This window comes from Thamnophis sirtalis, unplaced genomic scaffold (genome assembly GCF_051295495.1).
Source record: "Thamnophis sirtalis isolate CommonGarterSnake01/CBP01778 unplaced genomic scaffold, rThaSir2_p1.2 scaffold_2, whole genome shotgun sequence".
Classification (NCBI taxonomy): Eukaryota; Metazoa; Chordata; class Lepidosauria; order Squamata; family Natricidae; genus Thamnophis; species Thamnophis sirtalis.
In genome coordinates, this window is record NW_028261382.1 from 26381137 (window position 1) to 26399454 (window position 18318).

Below are 18318 nucleotides of genomic sequence, written 5' to 3' on the forward strand. Positions count from 1 at the left end.
CTCCTGAGTCAAGTGGAGGAAACCGGGCATTCCTGAAGTGCCTCCTCTATGCAGAGCCCCTCCCTGACTGAACCTGCCCCCCCTCTCCTCCCAATCCCCCAGCCGCCTCTTCCTTTTGGCATAAGGTGGCTGTTTCGTACCAAATTCCCTGCTGAGCTGTTGGGTGTTTTGCTTCTGCTTGCCCATCTCCTTATCAGGCAGCAGCACTCACCCAGCTTCCTGTCTGGATTGTCCATCCCAGGCCTGATTTATACAGGAAGGAGGACATAAAAAGCCACCCTTCCACTTCCAAAGGGACCATCACTGCAGCTGACTGCCATTGTTCGTGACTTGGACAGCAGAAGCCGGGAGCAGAAAACCCAGAGTCAGCGCCGGCTGGGGTGGGGAAGGCCTTGAACCATGAAGAAGCATAGTTCAGCAGAACCTGGCCAGGGGGCAGCAGGACGCCAGGAGAGCTGGTCGGGGAAGCTGGGCAGAGAAAGCCCCGTCCCAGGCCCACCGCAGGAGACAGCTTTGAGCTGACCAGAAGATTCCCAAGGTAGGTATGAGAGTTGATGGTCAAGTTTCCTAAGATGTGGGGTTTGGGGGGCACTTCAATGCAGTGGTGGGTCTCCATTGCTGGTTAACTCTCTTCCTGTGGTCAAGTGAGGAGTCTTTGCTTCTAGCAGAGCATATTTGCAGAGAAGTTACTCGTCAGAACAAGATGGGTTGGGTTGGAGGGAGGGAGGGAGGGAGGGAGGGAGAGAGAGAGAGAGAGAGAGAGAGAGAGAGAGAGAGAGAGAGAGAGAGACCCTGAATTGAGCATGCAAATTCAGTTGCTCCTTCTTCACCTGACAGTTTTGAACATAGTGTGAACCGATCAAGGGCTTCGGGTGATGGGTTTTCCTCTGAACACTTTTGCCTGGCCGTTGGGCCTGCATCTAAATCTTTGGCTAGGTTGATCTGTTGCGTGAATCTGGTATTTGGGTCTCGGCTGGAGCCAGAATGAAAGAGAGAAACAGGGGGTCCCCAACGGATGGGGATGAGCTTTTCAGTGCCTTCCCTAACTGGATTCATCCAAGGCAGATTGAAGCGAGAGGGACAGCAGCGAGACTCTTGAATCTGAGGCTGCCTGTGAAGCCAAGCCACTGAAATGGCCCAGGTTGGTTGGGAAGACCAGGACTGGCACCGAAGGCTTATCCTGGTTTCTAAGTGAGCCCATCTTCTAGCTTCACACCAAGTCCTAAAAGAACCCATTAAGCTACGCTAGTTACAGATACTACAGGCATAAAAACAGGAAAAGGAAGAAGTTAGGAAAAAGGGCGAGAAGAAGAAAAATGATAAAAAGTGGAATCCAAAAGAGTCCAAAAGAAAAAATTAAAGAGGAAGTAGGGGGAAAAGAGTAGCATTAGTAGATTAAAGGGAATAGTAGCATGATTGGTATTGTTAGGCAACTAATTAAGAAATAAAGAAAATATAATATATTGTTAATTGTAGAAAAAATTGAAAGAAATGCTCTCTAGGTCAAACCATAACTAGAGGGTATATATTGATTATAGTAAAATAGAAAAACATGAAATGAAAATTTGGTGCAATGTTTGAAGGGGCAATTGAAGATATTGTTTATGAATTAAGGAAGAAATGAGCATTTTTAAAAATGGAAGAAAATAATTTGGCTGCAAGTGAAAACCAAGCAATGATGTAAAATGGATTATGTAAAGGAGAGGGTGTAAAAGGGAAGATCCCGTCAACACTTTGTTTCTATAATAGGTGTAAAGTGGTATTAATAAAATTAAAAAGTTTGAAAACAAAAAAAAGCTGAGCCAGCTCAACCTCAAAGCCGCTTATGAACGGAGGCACCACCTGTCTTCTGGCTTAGGGGAGATCTGGTTCTACTTTCCAGTCAGATTCTGGAGGCAGACAAGGGCAGGCAAGGTCCCCAAAAGCTCCATCAAGGGGTGCCTCCAATGGCTGGGCAGCTGCCACTGAGGACTCATCGCGACTCCCTTCAAGGGTTCCCGGGCACGGCCGTCCGTGCCAGAGAAACTGTGTGCTGTACAACGGCAAGGAAATCTTTTTCTGTGCCCCCCCCCCCCGGTTCTCCCAACCCATCTTTTGGGACTTTAAAAATATCTTTAACAGATATTTTTTAAATAGATTAACAGAGTTGGAAGGGACCTTGTAGGTCATCTAGTCCAACCCCCCCCACTCAAGCAGGAGACCCTACACCATTTCTGACAGCAGTCCAGTCTCTTCTTGAAAGCCTCCCGGGATGAAGCCCCCACAACTTCTGAAGGCAACTTCTCTTCCGTGGGTTGATTGTTCTCCCTGTCAGAAAATTCCTCCTTATTTCCAGGTTGAATCTCTCCTTGGTCAGTTTCCATCCATTGTTCCTTGTCTGGCCTTCAGGTGCTTTGGAGAATAGCTTGCCCCCCTCCTCTCTGTGGCAGCCCCTCAAATGTTGGAACACTTCTATCATGTCTCCCCTAGTTCTTCTTTTCATTAAACTAGACATATCCAGTTCCTGCAACCGTTCTTTGTATGTTTTAGCCTCCAGCCCCCTCATCATTCTGGTGGCTCTTCTCTGCACCCTCTCCTTCGCCTTAGGAATCATGCTTCTACGCATGGCCTCAGTCAGTACTTATTTGAAATGGTATAGGTTCTCCTGCTTAAGCAGGGGACTGGACTAGAAGACCTCCAAGGTCCTTTCCAGCTCTATTTTAACTTCTGAATGTCTAGGGAAAAATTGCCTGGGATGTCTCCTTTTTTTTTTTGTCCCCCAAGGATTTTGAGTCCTCAATCTAATTTTGGTTACCAGCAGCTTGCAAGGTTTTGTCCTAATAACCTGCATTATAGTTCATGTGAAAGCACAATTTATACTTCCGTGAGTGGCATCAACTCAGCCAATGGTGATTTGTTCAATAAGCATAAGCAAACTATGGCTTAAGACCAAGCATAAGCCCAGTCACTAACTGCAAGATCGTAGCAATGCCCAGAACCTATAGGAGAGAGAACTAATGGACTGGCTTTATTCTTTAGAAACGACTCCCATTTTTCCATGGGGTATATTTGAAATCCTTCTTTGTTGGCCAAGGTCAGAAAAGAATAGAAAAAATTGAAGCTGTTTCATTGTGATTTTCATTTCAACTGATTCTCCACCCCCCTCAGTTTCAAAAATTCCTGGAAGTCGTAAATAGAGGTCGTAAATCCCCCTCTTTCTGAAAAAGTAGACAATTTGATTTCTTTCCTGTCTTGAAGAAGACATATGTTTGCATGTTTTAAAGGTGCAAAAAATAAATATATAAATAAACTCCCCTATAGCTTCAATTCCCTCCACACCCGAAAAAAATAGCAGGTTGGGACAGGACTCTGGGTTGAAAGAGTCTGAAAACTCCTGCCTTGGGACTTGGGTGAAACTAACTGTCCTTCTACAGCTTGGATAGAACAGAACAGAACAGAAAAGAAAATAATAATTAAAAAGAATAGAATAGAATAATTTAAAAGAATAGAATAAGAATAGAGAATAGAACAGAATAGAGAATAGAATAGAATAGAAAATAGAATAGAATAGAATAAAGAATATAGAAAATAGAAGAGAAGAGAAATAGAATAGAATTCTTTATTGGCCAAGTGTGATTGGACACTCAAGGAATTTGGCTGAGTTTTAGGGAAGAAGAAAAGGAACAATTTCAACCCAATTTTCCTCCTTCCCAGCTTCAAAATTTGCCCAAGAAAAATGTTTTTGTTTCTGGATGTGACAGCATCTCTCCATCCTTCCTTCCCTGTCGTGTCTGCTACTTTCCATTGAGTTGCAGGACTTAAAATATACAAAAACAGATTAGCAGAGTTGGAAGGGAGCCTTGGAGGTCATCCAGTCCAACCCCTCAGCCCAAGCAGACCCTACACCAAACACCAAATATTTGCTTTGCTCTCTTCGCACATTGAGCGGAGAGTAAGACTGTTCCTCTTCTTCCATAACCTTCACCCCTTTTACTAACGGAGAAGGGAAGCCAGACCTCATAGTTTGTACGCCATCATTTATTTATTTTTTGCTTCTGGGGTTTCACTTGGCTTTGTGTCAGGAGGAATGAATTGGGTGTAGTTGTGAGTTAATTGTTGGGAATTGTCCTTCCGGTAGAGCAGCGGTTCTCAACCTGTGGGTCGCGACCCCTTTGGCGGTCGAACGACCCTTTCACAGGGGTCGCCTAAGACCATCAGAAAACACATATTTTCAAAAAAAAAATACGGAAAATATAAAATAATTTTATGGTTGGGGGTCACCACAACATGAGGAACTGTTGAGACCCACTGTGGTAGAGGAAATTGCCTTTAGAAGTTGTGGGGGCTTCATCACTTGAGACCTTCAAGAAGGGACTGGGCTGCCCTCTGTCAGAAATGGTGTAGGGTCTCCTGCTTGAGCGGGGGTTGGACTAGATGACCTACAAGGTCCCTTCCAACTCTGTTAATCTGTTAAATCTGAAATCCCACCCCTCCTTCTGGGCTTCCTTCTTTTCTCCCACACTTCTTGCCTCAACCCCGCAGCCTAAAATCTTTCCCTGAGAATGGTTGTCTTACTTTTTGGCCTAATAAATAAAGAAGGATGTGATTTTTTTTTAAAATTATTATTCCCAGTTACTTTTGTTTCTGACGGAATGTGCTGTCTTCAGCTTAGTTAGGGGGAACACCCCCCCCCCCGGTTTCAACATTGATAGTAAAATAACATTTCATTAGGGTGAAAGAAAATGACAAGAGTTATGCCATTGGTTTTTCTAAAAGACTGCAACCACGGAGGAACCATGCTGAACCAAGGAGAACCAGGAGGACAAAAGGAAAAACTAAAAAAAACATCCTGACCAATTTGTTCCTGTGAGTTTAAAAAAAACCAAAAAGCCAATCAGCATCTGTTTAGCCATCTTAAGACGGTCAAGATGGGGACAGACAAACCTTGGCCACAGAGGAAATGACTTCGTGTGCTGAATGGACACTTCAATGTCTGTGTTTTTGTTGTTTTTTATTCTAGCAATAAGAAATCAACACACTTGAAAAGGAAGAAGTTCTGTTTAATGATGAATGACCAACACAGAAACAGGTAAGACCTGAAATTGGTTTATTTCCTCTGCTGGCCATTTAAAAGAACTCCAAATTTCCAGGAGCTGCAAGGTTTTTTTTGTGTGTGTATTTCTAATCCACCCTAGGGTGGCTCCGTGGCTAAGACGCTGAGCTTGTTGATCAGAAAGGCCGGCAGTTCGGCGGTTCAAATCCCTACCGCCACGTAACAGAGGGAGCTCGCGTTACTTGTCCCAGCTTCTGGCAACCTAGCAGTTTGAAAGCACGTAAAAATGCAAGTAGATAAATAGGAACCACCTTTGGTGGAAAGGGAACAGCATTCCGTGCGCCTTTGGCATTGAGTCATGGTGGCCACATGACCAAGGAGACAACTTCGCACAGCGCTGGCTCTGGCTTTGAAACGGAGATGAGCCCCCTAGAGTCGGGAACCGCTAGCACATATGTGTGAGGGGAACCTTTACCTTTTAATCCGACCTCATTACATCTGCTAAATTTCCCCTCCCATCATCCCCATCCAGCATGGGCAAAAGGAAGGGGAAGATTATAGTAAGTAAGTACGGTTGTCCTGGGGTTTCTTGAATCAAATTTTTAAGGAAACTGGTTTAAGGGAGATGCCCGAAGTCCTTAAAATCCACATCAGAGAATCCACTGAGTAGCCTTATACTATTTCCAAATCACCCCTTAGGTTTTGTTTGCCAGTTGATCTTTATTGGCCTATCCTGGCTAAGTGTTGAAAGCCACTTTTAAGCTGCAGTCCTAATAAGTCCCACTAAAGAGTAGCTACAGTTACACCTTCTAGGAGGCAAGGCTGTGGGGTAGAGAGACCGAAGGCTGCCCTTGGACATAGGAAAACACTTGTTTTTAACTTGCACTTGAATTAAATAAATGTGATAAAATAAATGCAAGGAGCTGATTATGTTAATGGAATTTAATTAATTCCTCTACATTTAATTCAAATAGAAATTAAATCCCTGTAAGTTTACTTGTGTGTGTTTACACACAGTATCTACCTACCTACCTACCTACCTACCTACCTACCTACCTACCTACCTACCTATCATCATCATTATCTATCTATCTATCTATCTATCTATCTATCTATCTATCTATCTATCATCATCATCATCATCTATACATACATACATACATACACACACATACACACACAAACTATCTTTCTATACACACACATAAACACAAACTATCTTTCTATACACACACATAAACACAAACTATCTTTCTATCTACACACAAATATACTGTCTGTCTGTCTGTCTATCATCTATCTATCTACCTATCTATCTATCTATTGATCGACCATCCAACCAACCTACCTATCTATCTGCTTCTAAGCACTACATGTGTGTGTTTGTGTGTGTAAGAACTTTTGGGGGTGTGAACCCACAGCTGTAGGGGCATTTGGGCAGTATTATGCTTGAATCTGGCCGAAGGGATATACTGGTGACTCATAACACAAACCATAGTTAGGCACACCTGGCTTAGCATGAGAGCTGGACACAAGCTAGTTTAGTGCCCCATGTGCCAGAAACTCTCCAAAAAGTAATGTAGTTGTGTTACAATTTTTAATGCACAAACTGGGGGCAGGGGAATGGGAAGGCTTTACCACAAACTGATTATTCCTTGACTGAACCAGTAGAAGCTAGAAGGAGGGGGGAAACCATCAAGAGTCGCAAAGGAGGTTAACGTGTACTCTGGATGAGAGACCACCAGGAAACCCCACATATGTATCCTACATTGGGAAGCAACCCCTGCCCCCAAGTCCTTGCTTTAGCAAAAGGGAGTCCCATCTGTATGGTTGCAAAATAAAACGTCTGGAGGGATTGAGGTCTTCTGGTGCCCAGGAGATGCTCTCTACAGAAGGAAGCCACTGGGACTTTTGAAAAAACGGGGACTGGCCAAACATAGGATGGAAGACCACCAGGAAACCAAGAAAAGCTTCCTGCCAGAATGCCAGGGCCAAGAGGTTTTGGTCCTGGTAAGGGAGAGGAATGCTTGGTTGCAGCTGGAGCCCATCTCCCCAAATGGGGCTCTACCCCCAAAGCTGGGTGGGGGGGGAGCCAGGACCCCTTCCAGCGCTGTTCCCAGCACCCCTCCGCCTCCGCTACGTTCGTGACCCGGGTTTAAGGCTCTGCTGCACCCGGGACAGACGCGCTTCTGTCTTGCCTGCCTACTCCCCCCTCGGGGGGAGAGGGTTTGCTTTTTTTCCCTCTCTGGAAGAAAAAGCAGGGGGGGGGAGGTACGAGAAAGACCCGCTTCCTTCTTGCAATTGAGAGGAGCACAATACGGGCGGGCGGACCTTCCCGTGGGCGCATCCTTGGAGGTCAGGAGCCGGGCAGAGAGGGAGAAAGAGAGAGAGAGAGAGAAGGACAAGACCCCCGGGCCGGGCGCATTGGGGGGACGGGCCCTTGGGGAGGCGGGGAAGTCCCCCTCCCGCGAGCCCCGCCGTCTGCAGCGGGGAGGTCAGAGCGGGACAAGTCAGTCTCGCCTCCGGCGGCGCTTGCCTGCCTCGCTGCCTGCCGCCCCCTCCCCAATTTCCCTTGGGCGAAGGAGAGCCGTGGCTCTAGCGAACCAGGTTTGCAGGAGGGGTCGGGGGGGGAGGTGTGGGAGGGGGGGTTGACGGTGGAAAGTAGCCCGTTGCTGGCCAGGAAACAGGCTGGGAATTGGGGGGGGGCATGGAAGGGGGGATGCTGAGACAATGGGCGCCGGGGGGGCAGTGGGGAAGATGGGACGTCTTCTCAGGGGGGTCTTTCGGAAGGTGAGGGCCGCTGGGTTTTTTTTTTTACCCACGGCTGGCGGGGGTGTGGTGGGGGTTGGAAGCCCACCATCCCCATTGAAAGGGACCCCATACTCCGGACCGGAGTTTCGCAAAGTCAAGGTATGAAAAGCGACCTCGATTAGGGGCGCCCTCTAGTGGCGGAGATGGGGAGGCGCAGCCGAGCGGAGCGTGGGAGAGAAAAGTTTGGATTTGTTTTGCCAAAGTTCGCTTCGGAGCAGCCCCGGGACGCTTTGGCTGGGCAATTCCGCCGGCCGAAAGGCGCGCCCGATGCTCCCGATTTGCCCAGGGCCAGAACTGCGCAAAGGCCGCGCAAAAAGAGGACCTGAACTGGTCAAGGGGCAGCTGATCATTTAGGGGCGTTTGTCACTAGGGAGGAAAAAATTCCCGAGTCGGAGATGCATTTTTTTCCTCATGCACCCCTGGGGATGCTGCAATGGTTGTAAGTGTGAGGAATGGTCGTAAGTTACTTTTTCAGTGCTGTTGTAACTTTGAACTGTCATTAAGTGAACTGTAGAGGCATCCCCCAACATCTGACCCCAACTGACTCCAAAATGTCTGCTGTTAAGTGAAACATTTGTTAAGCCAGTTTTGCCCCATTTTACGACTTTTCTTGCCATAGGTGTTAAGTGAATTATCACAGTGATTAAGTTAGTAACATGGTTGTTAAGTGAATCTGGCTTCTCCTTGCTTATTGGAAGGTCCCAACCTTGATCCGACCCAAAGAATTTTCCTTCTTTGAGGTCAAGGATGTCCAACCTTGGCCACTTTAAGACCTACGGACTTCAACTCCCAGAATTCCCCAGCCAGCGCAGGGAGTTGAAATCCACAGGTCTTAAGGTGGCCAAGGTTGGACACCTATAAGTTTAGGTTCATTGCTTCACTTCCCATGGTCCAGCTACTCTTTGAATCTGGGACCATTGGGCATCCATCTCAGCCAATATGGCTACCAGGAAAGTGATCCGGCGGCCCATTCCCCATCTGAAGTTGGTCTCCCAACTCATGTGAAGCCACATCCAGGTTTCTTCAGCTTTGTGCATTCTCTAGCATTGCGTTACAAAGCCAGTTTGTCTTTTATAGCAAACAATGATTGCTTCTCTTGGGATTCGTGCAGCTTGCTAAACCTTTAGCCCAACTTCACAATGCAAAATTAATTTCACGCGCTTTTCCCAATCACATACCCTCCTGCCCACAACAGCTCATCACATAACACCCCCCCCCCCTTGTTTTTTAGCCTAGATGAAGGAAGTTGTGGGAATGTAGACTTGACTTCAGCTTGGTTGGATCCTTGGTGGTGTAATTATTTAGATTTTAGCCTTGGGAATGGTATGAAAAAAACGCTTAACTTTTAGAAAAACTTTCTTGTTTTCCTCCTGATGAAGGAGGAAGGTGATTGCAGGGGAAAAGGAAATATGTGTTCTCCTTTTTCATGGGTCAGCAAGCTTGTTTTTAATTTCACAGCTAACTGGGGACAAGTTTTTCCCCTCCTCTTTCAGAATTAATGAACATCTAAGTGGAATTTTGCAGAGGCGAATAGAATCAGCCTTCTCAGTTTTGATTTGGGAACAGGAATGGCTTTGGAGGAGGACGGGGCAGGTTACTCACTGCAATGGTGTCTCTTAGCCAATCCTTCTCCTCCTCTGGAGTAATAGCAGCTCTGCCTTCAACGCAAATGTCCTGTTGGAGTCAGAGGTCCTTTCAGTCCAGACCACAAGTGGCTGCAGGGAAGCTTCTGCTCTGCAAATATTTGAGGAAACCCTTAATATCTGATTTAAGCCAAAGGGTTGATGTTCTGAAGTTGCCCTCTCAGGTAGACCCCTGCTATATTGTTTGATGTGACGGGATGCACGAAACTAGACGGTGGTGGTTGTTTTGCCAAACCATAATCAGCAACCCGGGTTTGAGTGATTGAGGCTTATTGTCACATAATAGTAAGAACAACCTTCTTCAAAGTGAAGGTTCTACTACCTGGGGAACTGATACTTAACTCATATTTAAAAGGCTGAAATAAATGTATATATGAGGGGTCCTTGGTGCTCTCTGAGATTGGTTGTTTTCTTGCAGATGTTTCATTACCCAAACATCATGGTCACGTCACTTCCCGTCTTGATTATTGCAACACGGTCTACGTGGGGATGCCCTTAAAGAGCATCTAGGAGTTCCAGTGGGTGCAAAATGCAGCGGGTCGCATGATTTTGTGCAGACCTCGGTGTGCACGTGTGTCTCCCTCTCCTGCGGGAGCTGCATTGGTTGCCGATTTGCTTCCAGGTGCAATTCAAGTGTGCCGGTTGCCACCATTAAAGCCATTCATGGCTTGGGACCAGGTGATCTGAGGGACCGACTCCTGCCAGTCCCATCTACCCAACCCACCAGAGCGGGAGGCAGGGAATGTTGCGGGTCCCGACCCCTAAGGAGGTATATTCAGTGGGACCCAGGAGATAAGGCCTTCTCCATGGTGGCTCCTTCCCTCTGGAACATCATCTGTCCAGAAATTAGACTGCCCCTCACTCTGACTCTCTTTGGAAGTCCCTGAAAATGTGGTTTTTATCAGCAGGTCTGCAGAATCCAGAGTGGGATGTGTTCTATCCGGGAAAACTCGGGTGGAGGGAAGGACTGAGGCAAGCCAGATCTCTTAATGCTAACGGTTTATTGCTAACAGGTTGCCAACGTGGCATTTCACTAGGCGCCTGTCTCAGATAATGGCAACGCTGAGACCCTGCTTGGCAGCTCTTTATATATGCCGGCTGTCAAGCAGGAAGCAATCAGAACCGAGTATGGCGCCTCCTAGTGGAACCAGGAAACTGCCATACACAACAGGATGGCTGATTTGAGTGTGTGTTGTAGCCAAGGGGGGTTGTGTGTTGTGGGTTACTAGCTAATAACCTTGCGTTGGCAGGGTATTTATTTATCCTAATTCTGTATTAGACAGGAAAAGCCCTGATTCGTTGAAAATGTCCAGACCAAAAGTAATTTCTAATGCTGGATTTTTCCCCTTACCAGAGGGAGCTCCCTTGTGGAGTACTGTAAAGCAGTTACCATGGCAACTCCACTGTGCTGTACAGTAGAAGCCATTTTATGGCAGTATTGTAGAAGCCATTTTAAGGCACAACAGGCTGTATTTTAACAGAACACACCCCCTGAGAGGTTTTAGGGGTGGCTTAAACCCACAGTATTTGTTTCCAGAGAGTAAGTCATCTGTGTACCAAGTTGATATTGCTGGAGGTGTTCCAAAGTTATGCTGGAACTCAGAGGGAGGGAGGGAGGGAGGGAGGGAGGGAGGGAGGGAGGAGGTTGCTATATAATTTATCTAAAATAAATGAGGATCCAGATTGTTGGGGGCAAAATGCTGATTCTGTAAACCCCTTGGAGAGGGCTGTAAAAGCACTGTGAAGTCTAAATGCTATTGCTAAAATAAATAGATGATGAAAACGCCAAGGACCCTTCATTTCAACCTTGAAATGAAATATTCTCCCCTCTCTTGATAAAGAATGCAATTTTGCCAAAGGGTGGATAGGTAGGATTCTGCCTTGGGCTGCATTCCAGCACAGAATTAGAAGCCCTCAGAAATGGTATAGTAGGGTGGGGGGGTCAGTCAAGATGATCTACAAGGTCCCTTCCCACTCTGTTAATCTGTGAAATCTGGGCTAAAGCTTTCAAAAAGTGACTGGGCTGCCCTCTGTCGGAAATGGTGTAGGGTCTCCTGCTTGGGTGGAGGGGGGTCAGACTAGATGACCTACAAGGTCCCTTCCAACTCTGTTAAAAACCAGCTCACTGATCTAGGTGGACTTGACTTCTGAGGAGAGCAGAAGGACCCCTGGCCAGGAGGAGAGGTTTCTGGCTGCAGGCATCCCTTTTCTTTCTGGTTCATGTGGCATCGGTGGCTGGTTGTGTGGGATCTCATTCTTTAAAAGCTCATTTTTCCTCTTTCGGGGGCTCCCGGGGCCTGCGCTTCATCTAATTTTAAATAAAATGTGTGGTGAGTTGAATTATTGCTCTGGATTCCAAGCAAAACCAAACAGAAAAGATTCGAATACTTGCTTATCTTTTCCTCCGCTATTGTTAGCTACAACTACTAATAGCTTGCAGATGTTTGGAATGGCATTGTTTCATTAAAAAAATTGTGTGTGTATGTGTGTGTGTGTGTGTGTGTGTGTGTGTGTGTGTGTGTAATAAGCCTCCTGTTAGAATGTACTGATTCAGTGCTTAAATATGTGGTTGTTATTTGAGAACGGGTTTCCAAATATTTGGGGTTCAGTGCTGGCAGTTCAAAATCGCTTCCAAAACTGCCTCCAATTTTTAGCAGGAAGGGCAAAAAACAGAATTGCCGTGAAAACAGGAGTCGTTGCTGGAGGGGGCGGCCGATGTCTGGATGTCTGCAGGACATCTGCCTGTCTTTCCTCATCTTTGTATAAACCCTTAACGGATTTCAGATTAACAGAGTTTAAAGGGACATGGTAGGTCATCTAGTCCAACCCCCTGCTCAAGCAGGAGACCCTACGCCATTTCTGACAGGTGGCAGTCCAGTCTCTTCTTGAAAGCCTCCAGGGATGAAGCTCCCACAACCTCCGAAGGCAACTTCCGTTCCATGGGTTGATTGTTCTCACTGTGAGAAAATTTCTCCTTATTTCCAGGTTGAATCTCTCCTTGGTCAGTTTCCATCCATTCTTCCTTGTCTGGCCTTTGGGTGCTTTGGAGGATAGCTTGACCCCCTCCTCTCTGTGGCAACCCCTCAAGTATTGGAAGATGCTCTCCTGTCTCCCCTGGTCCTCCTCTTCCCTAGACCAGCCATGCCCAGTTCCTGCAACCGTTTATCGTATGTTTGAGCCTCCAGTCCCTTCATCATCCTGGTTGCTCTTCTCTGCACTCTTTCTAGAGTCTCAACATGTTTTTTGATAATGTGGTGACCAAAACTGTATGCAGGATTCTAGGTGTGATCTTACTAAGTCTTTATAGAGTGGTAGTACTACCTCCCTTGATGCAATTTAGGATTGCATTGGCTTTTTTGGATGCCACCGCACACTGCTGGCTCCTATTTAGCTGTCCACTAAGACTCCAAGATTCCTCTCATAGTCACTGCTATTAAGCCTGGCTTCACCCAGTCTACATGTGTCCTTTTGGTTATTTTTACCTAAGTGTAGGACTTTATTTTTCTCTTTTAATACATGATTTCCTGTGATGGCATTGAGATCCTATATATGCAGTCATGAGCCAAATCTTAGGATTCACACTCAGACACTATTGTGGTTGCTATTAAACATTCTGAGTTACAATTTTTCTTCATTAAATCATAATTCTAATTTTTTGGCTGCTTTTACACTTGGGAATTTCAAGCCAGGCAAGGAAAAAAAAATCATTGTGCAAAATTAAAACTTGCATTTTTGGCAAGATTCCTCACATGCAAATGCCTGGGAATTACACAACCTCTTCACATTCTCTCCAAATTGTAAATATTTGCAAAGTGCAATATGTTTATAGTTAAAAATTAAGAGAAATTAGGCTGCTCATTTCCAAAAAAACCAGCATGATTAATTGCTGGTTTTATTTTATTTTTTATTTTTGATGATAATTTGATGAAGCTTTTTTGTTTTCATTCAAACTTGTTTTGTTCTTTCTGCTTTCAGTCTAGCTTGCTGAACTGACCTCTGTTGCAGCTGTTCGTGGGAACCCTCCATCCTTCAGGTGATGATGTTGCAGTAGTGAAAAGACCCAGCAAAGGAGAAAGGATGAGAAGGGAGGACTGGCTGTGGACCATGGGGCTTGCCTTGGTCCTGGCAGCCACCAGCGTCGAGAGTTTCTCAAGTCCCAGGTGAGTCCTTGCCCTCATCCAGTGAAGAGGCACCACTGGATAAATTGCAGCAAAAACTTTCAAAGTTTTCTGCAAAACTAACAGAGGGCAAACTTGGGTGGTCCAAAGATGCCCCCCACCCCACCCCAGGAGATGGGGAGAGCAAAGGGGATCTCTTCTGCTGCTTCCAGCCATAGTGGCACAGTGGCTAGAATGCAGTACTGCAGGCTCCTTCTGCTGACTGCCGGCTACCTAAAATTTGTCAATTCAAATCACCCCAGGTCAAGCTTGACTCAGCCTTCCCTCCTTCCGAGGTGGGTAAAATGAGGATCCAGATTGTTGGGACACTATGAAGCGGTATAGAAGTCTAAGAGTTATTGCTACTGTATCTATCTCTATATGTTATCTGTCAGTCTGTCATCTCTATCTCTATCTCTATCTCTATATCATCTATATCTATATCTATATCTATATCTACATCTTTCTCTCTCTCTCTCTCTCTCTCTCCATCCATCCATCCATCCATCCATCCATCCATCCATCTTCTGTAGTGGTGCAGTGGTTAGAATGCAGCATTGGAGGCTAACTCTGCTGACTGCCAGCAGTTTGAGTCTCACCAGACAGCCTTCTGTCCTTCCGACGTGGGTAAAATGAGGACCCAGATTGTTGGGGGCAAGAGGCTTTGCAAACCACTTAGGGAGAGCTGTAAAGCAGTATATAAGTCTAAGTGCGATGGCTATTGCTATATATTTTTTAAATTTTCCTTACCTTTTAAGATACAGGTGTTAGCAATGTGTTAACAATGTGTGTGTGTTAACAATTTCACTTGTATATTGTGGAGACACCAATGGTGTACCTATCTAATATCTGTCTGATGCTATTTACTATTTGCATTTAAAATACAATAACTAACTAACTGGGGGAGAAATAAGTCAAAGCAGCCATCACAAAAGTGTTATGACACTCTGCCTGTTTTTCTTATGGGTTTCCCACATCGGACACACGTAAAACATGCCAATTGCACCAATTGCCAATTGTTCGGTTGAATTTTTTTCTGATTGCCAAGGTGCAAAACACACGCTCATTGTGGCTCACCCTGCGTTGTTCTTTTGTGTTTCTCACTCACAGGTGTGGCGGATGCAAATACCATCTGCTAGGTTAGCTAAAATCTTCAAAAATATGTCTAGCAAATGTTGGAAATGTAACCAGAAAACGGACACATGTTACCATATGTGGTGGGCCTGTGTTAAAGCAAAACATACATAAACGCAGTGTTTCTCAACCTTGGCAACTTGAAGATGTCTGGACTTCAACTCCCAGAATTCCCCAGCCAGCATTCGCTGGCTGGGGAATTCTGGGAGTTGAAGTCCGGACATCTTCAAGTTGCCAAGGTTGAGAAACACTGCATAAATGGCTCGAAAAGATGCTAGGAAAACATGTAGATTTTAAACCTGAACTTTTTCTATTGGGTACAACACCAGAAAAAATTGATAAACCAAGTATATATTTAATATTGCACATACTAGCAGCAGCGAGCGATTATATCTGCAGAATATTGGAAAAATGAAGAAGTACCACGAGACGAAGAGATAATTAGGAAGACACTGGATTGTGCAGAAATGGACAGACTTACGTTGAAGATTAAAGAGAAAGGAGATACAGAATATTATCTAACATGGCACTTATTCTACCACTAGTTGGAAAAAAGGGGTGGAGAATAAGAATGAAATCTATATTGCTAAGCAGATAAAATAAGCCAGACAACATGAGGTATATTAAACCCTAACAAAATGTAAATTAATACATCTTTTTTTTTAAAATGTGGCTGACGTTGAGTTTCCTTTGGTCCTTCGCGCTCACAGGTGTGGGGGATGCTCCATGGAAATGAGAAGCCACACCATGTCCTACCTCGCCTCCCATGTCCAGCCGGTCCACCAGCCCTACCTCACCCTGTGCCCGGGAAACAGGCTCTGCAGTACATACAGGCAAGAGAACGGAGGGAAACCAGGGGCTACTCTCTTGACCCTCCAATACCCTGGAGCGGGGAGTTCCAGAGGTTCATTCCATGCCATTGAAGGCATCGGCAAGTTGCAACTACAACCCATGACAGATTGTTACAAAGACGTAAGTGGAAGTTGCCGTAGCCTCCAATGGCATGCAGGGAACCTCTGGAACTCCCTGCTACAGCGTGTGGGAGGGTCAAGGTAGAAAGGCAATGCATCTACTCTTGCATTCTCCTTTTCGTCTGGATTTATTCCCTGCTGAGTGCTGATCGAAATATCGGCTTTAATATGTGTAGATTTCAACTCCTAACTTGAATAGAATAAACAGAGTTGGAAGGGACCTTGGAGGTCTTCTAGTCCAACCCCCTGCCTAGGCAGGAAGCTCTACACCACTTCAGACAAAGGGTTATCCAACACCTTCTTAAAAACTTGCAGTGTTGGAGCATTTTAAAACTTCTGGAGGTAACTTCTGTTCCACTGATTAATTGTTCTCACTGTCAGGAAGTTTCTCCTTAGTTCTCAGTTGCTTCTCTCCTTGATTAGTTTCCACCCATTGCTTCTTGTCCTGCCTTCAGTGCTTTGGAGAATAACTTGACTCCCTCTTCTTTGGGGCATACCCAGTAACAATCGTTACTAAATTAGCAACTGTGGCAAGGTAGGTCGTAAAATGGGACAAAACTCGCTTAGCAACTGTCTTACTTTGCAACACAAAGTTTCAGCTCAATAGTACCATAGTCACAAGCTGAGGAGAACATGGGTCCCTTCTTATTTCCCCCACAAGATTAACCCTGTGACGTTGCCTGGGCTGAGAAGAGGGGAGAGGTCTTTTTCTCTTGTACGTAGTTTAGAATCGAAAATGATTCCTTCTTTACATGTTGCTTTGAAGAGCAACTAATATGATCAAAGGCCTGGAGACTAAAACATAGGAAGAACAGTTGCAGGATTTATACAGTACAATAGCAGAGTTGGAAGGGACCTTGGAGGTCTTCTAGTCCAACCCCCTGCCTAGGCAGGAAACCCTATACTGTTTCAGACAAATGGCTATCCAGCATCTTCTTAAAGACTTCCAGTGTTGGGGCGTTCACAACTTCTGGAGGGAAGCTGTTCCACTGATTAATTGTTCTCACTGTCAGGGAATTTCTCCTCAGTTCTAAGTTGCTTCTCTCCTTGATTAGTTTCCATCCATTTCTACCCTCAGGTGCTTTGGAGAATAGTTTGACTCCCGCTTCTTTGGGGCAACCCCTGAGATATTGGAAGACTGCTATCCTGTCTCCCCTGGTCCTTCTTTTCATTAAACTAGACATGCCCAATTCCTGCAACCGTTCTTCATATGTTTTAATCTCCAATCCCCTCATCATCTTTGTTGCTCTTCTCTGCACTCTTTCTAGAGTCTCAGCATCTTTTCTACATCGTGGCGATCAATTTGGGTTTGGCTATTCTAAAGAGAAGAAGAATTAGGGATGAGATGTTAACACTGTTCCAATATTTGAGGGGCTGCCCCAACAAAGGGGGGTCAACATTCTCCAAAGCAGCAGAGGGCAGGACAAGAAACAATGGATGGAAACTAATCAAGGCGCGAAGCAACCTGAATTTAAGGAGAAACTTCCCAACAGTGAGGACAATTAACCAGTGGAACAGCTTCCCTCCAGAAATCGTGGGCCTCCATCACTGGAGGTTTTTAAGAAGAGACTAAATAGTCACTTATCTAACATGATATAGGTTCTCCTGCTTGAGCAGGGGCTGGACTAGAAGACCTCCAAGGTCCCTTCCAGCTCTATTCTAATTTTAATGTTATTCTTAATTGCAAACATTCCAAAGATGTTGAGAGTCAGGCAGTTTATTTATGTATACATAAGTATTTTGGGGCCGGAGAGCTGGCCCTTTCCGGTCGTCTTTTCTGCTCAAAATATCCATCAAGTTCACATTTTGTATTCTGTGGTTTTGCAGAACAACCTATAAAGTCGGACATCGCCAGGCTTATCGGAAAGTTTCCCAGCCAGAATACGTTTGCGGCCCTGAATGGAAGCGGAGAAATGCTTTCTCCCCGCTCGGATGTCCCACAGGTACCTGTTCTTGTTATGTTGAAGCATTAACCAAAAATCCCTTTGGGCTCTTAGAGGAGGGTTACTTGGTGAGAGTTTATACAGGGGTGGGATTGAACAATGTTAGCAACCGGTTCTCTGCCCAGTTGCTGGGTGGGCGTGGCCATGGTGGGTATGACCTACTTGGCCTCCTGCACCACAGCAGGGAGGGGGGGGGAGGGGTTGTGTTTTCGCCCTCCCCAGGCTTTGGAGCAATTGTGAAATCTAATTTTTTTTTGCCACCGGTTCTGTGGTCATGTGACGGTGGGTGTGGCCAACTTTTTTTCACCTTAACCAGCAGGGAAAAAATGCTTTAAAAAGTGGTGGTGGGGGGGGGAAGGTTCCCATGATCACACTCATCAGCTGTGAGCTGCGCAATCCTCAAACCCTCTTTATTTCACTTTTTAAAGCATTTTTCCTACCCATTCACCCAAACTGCAGGAAAGAAATGCTTTAAAAAGCGGGGGGGGGGGGATGGGGGGGAACAGGTCCCAATAATTGCACCCGCTCACAGCTGATCCACAGTGGGAACCTTCCCCCCCCCACTTTTTAAAGCATTTTTTTACATCCAGTTCTGCTGAAGGGGTAGTAAAATGCTTTAAAAAGTGG

At 45.6% G+C, this 18318-nt stretch overlaps 1 protein-coding gene across 1 annotated transcript in view; it reads left to right on the forward strand.

Annotated features, from left to right (window-relative positions):
* Positions 1-273: 273 nt before the first annotated feature.
* EGFL7 (EGF like domain multiple 7) overlaps positions 274-18318 on the forward strand; it is a 29360-nt gene continuing 11315 nt past the window's right edge. The window contains exons 1-5 of the mRNA XM_087704518.1: positions 274-538; positions 5000-5068; positions 13462-13646; positions 15488-15610; positions 17576-17691. Of these exons, the coding sequence (XP_087560644.1) occupies positions 13564-13646; positions 15488-15610; positions 17576-17691 (322 nt within the window). The 5' untranslated portion in view covers positions 274-538; positions 5000-5068; positions 13462-13563. The remainder of the gene's footprint in view (positions 539-4999; positions 5069-13461; positions 13647-15487; positions 15611-17575; positions 17692-18318) is intronic.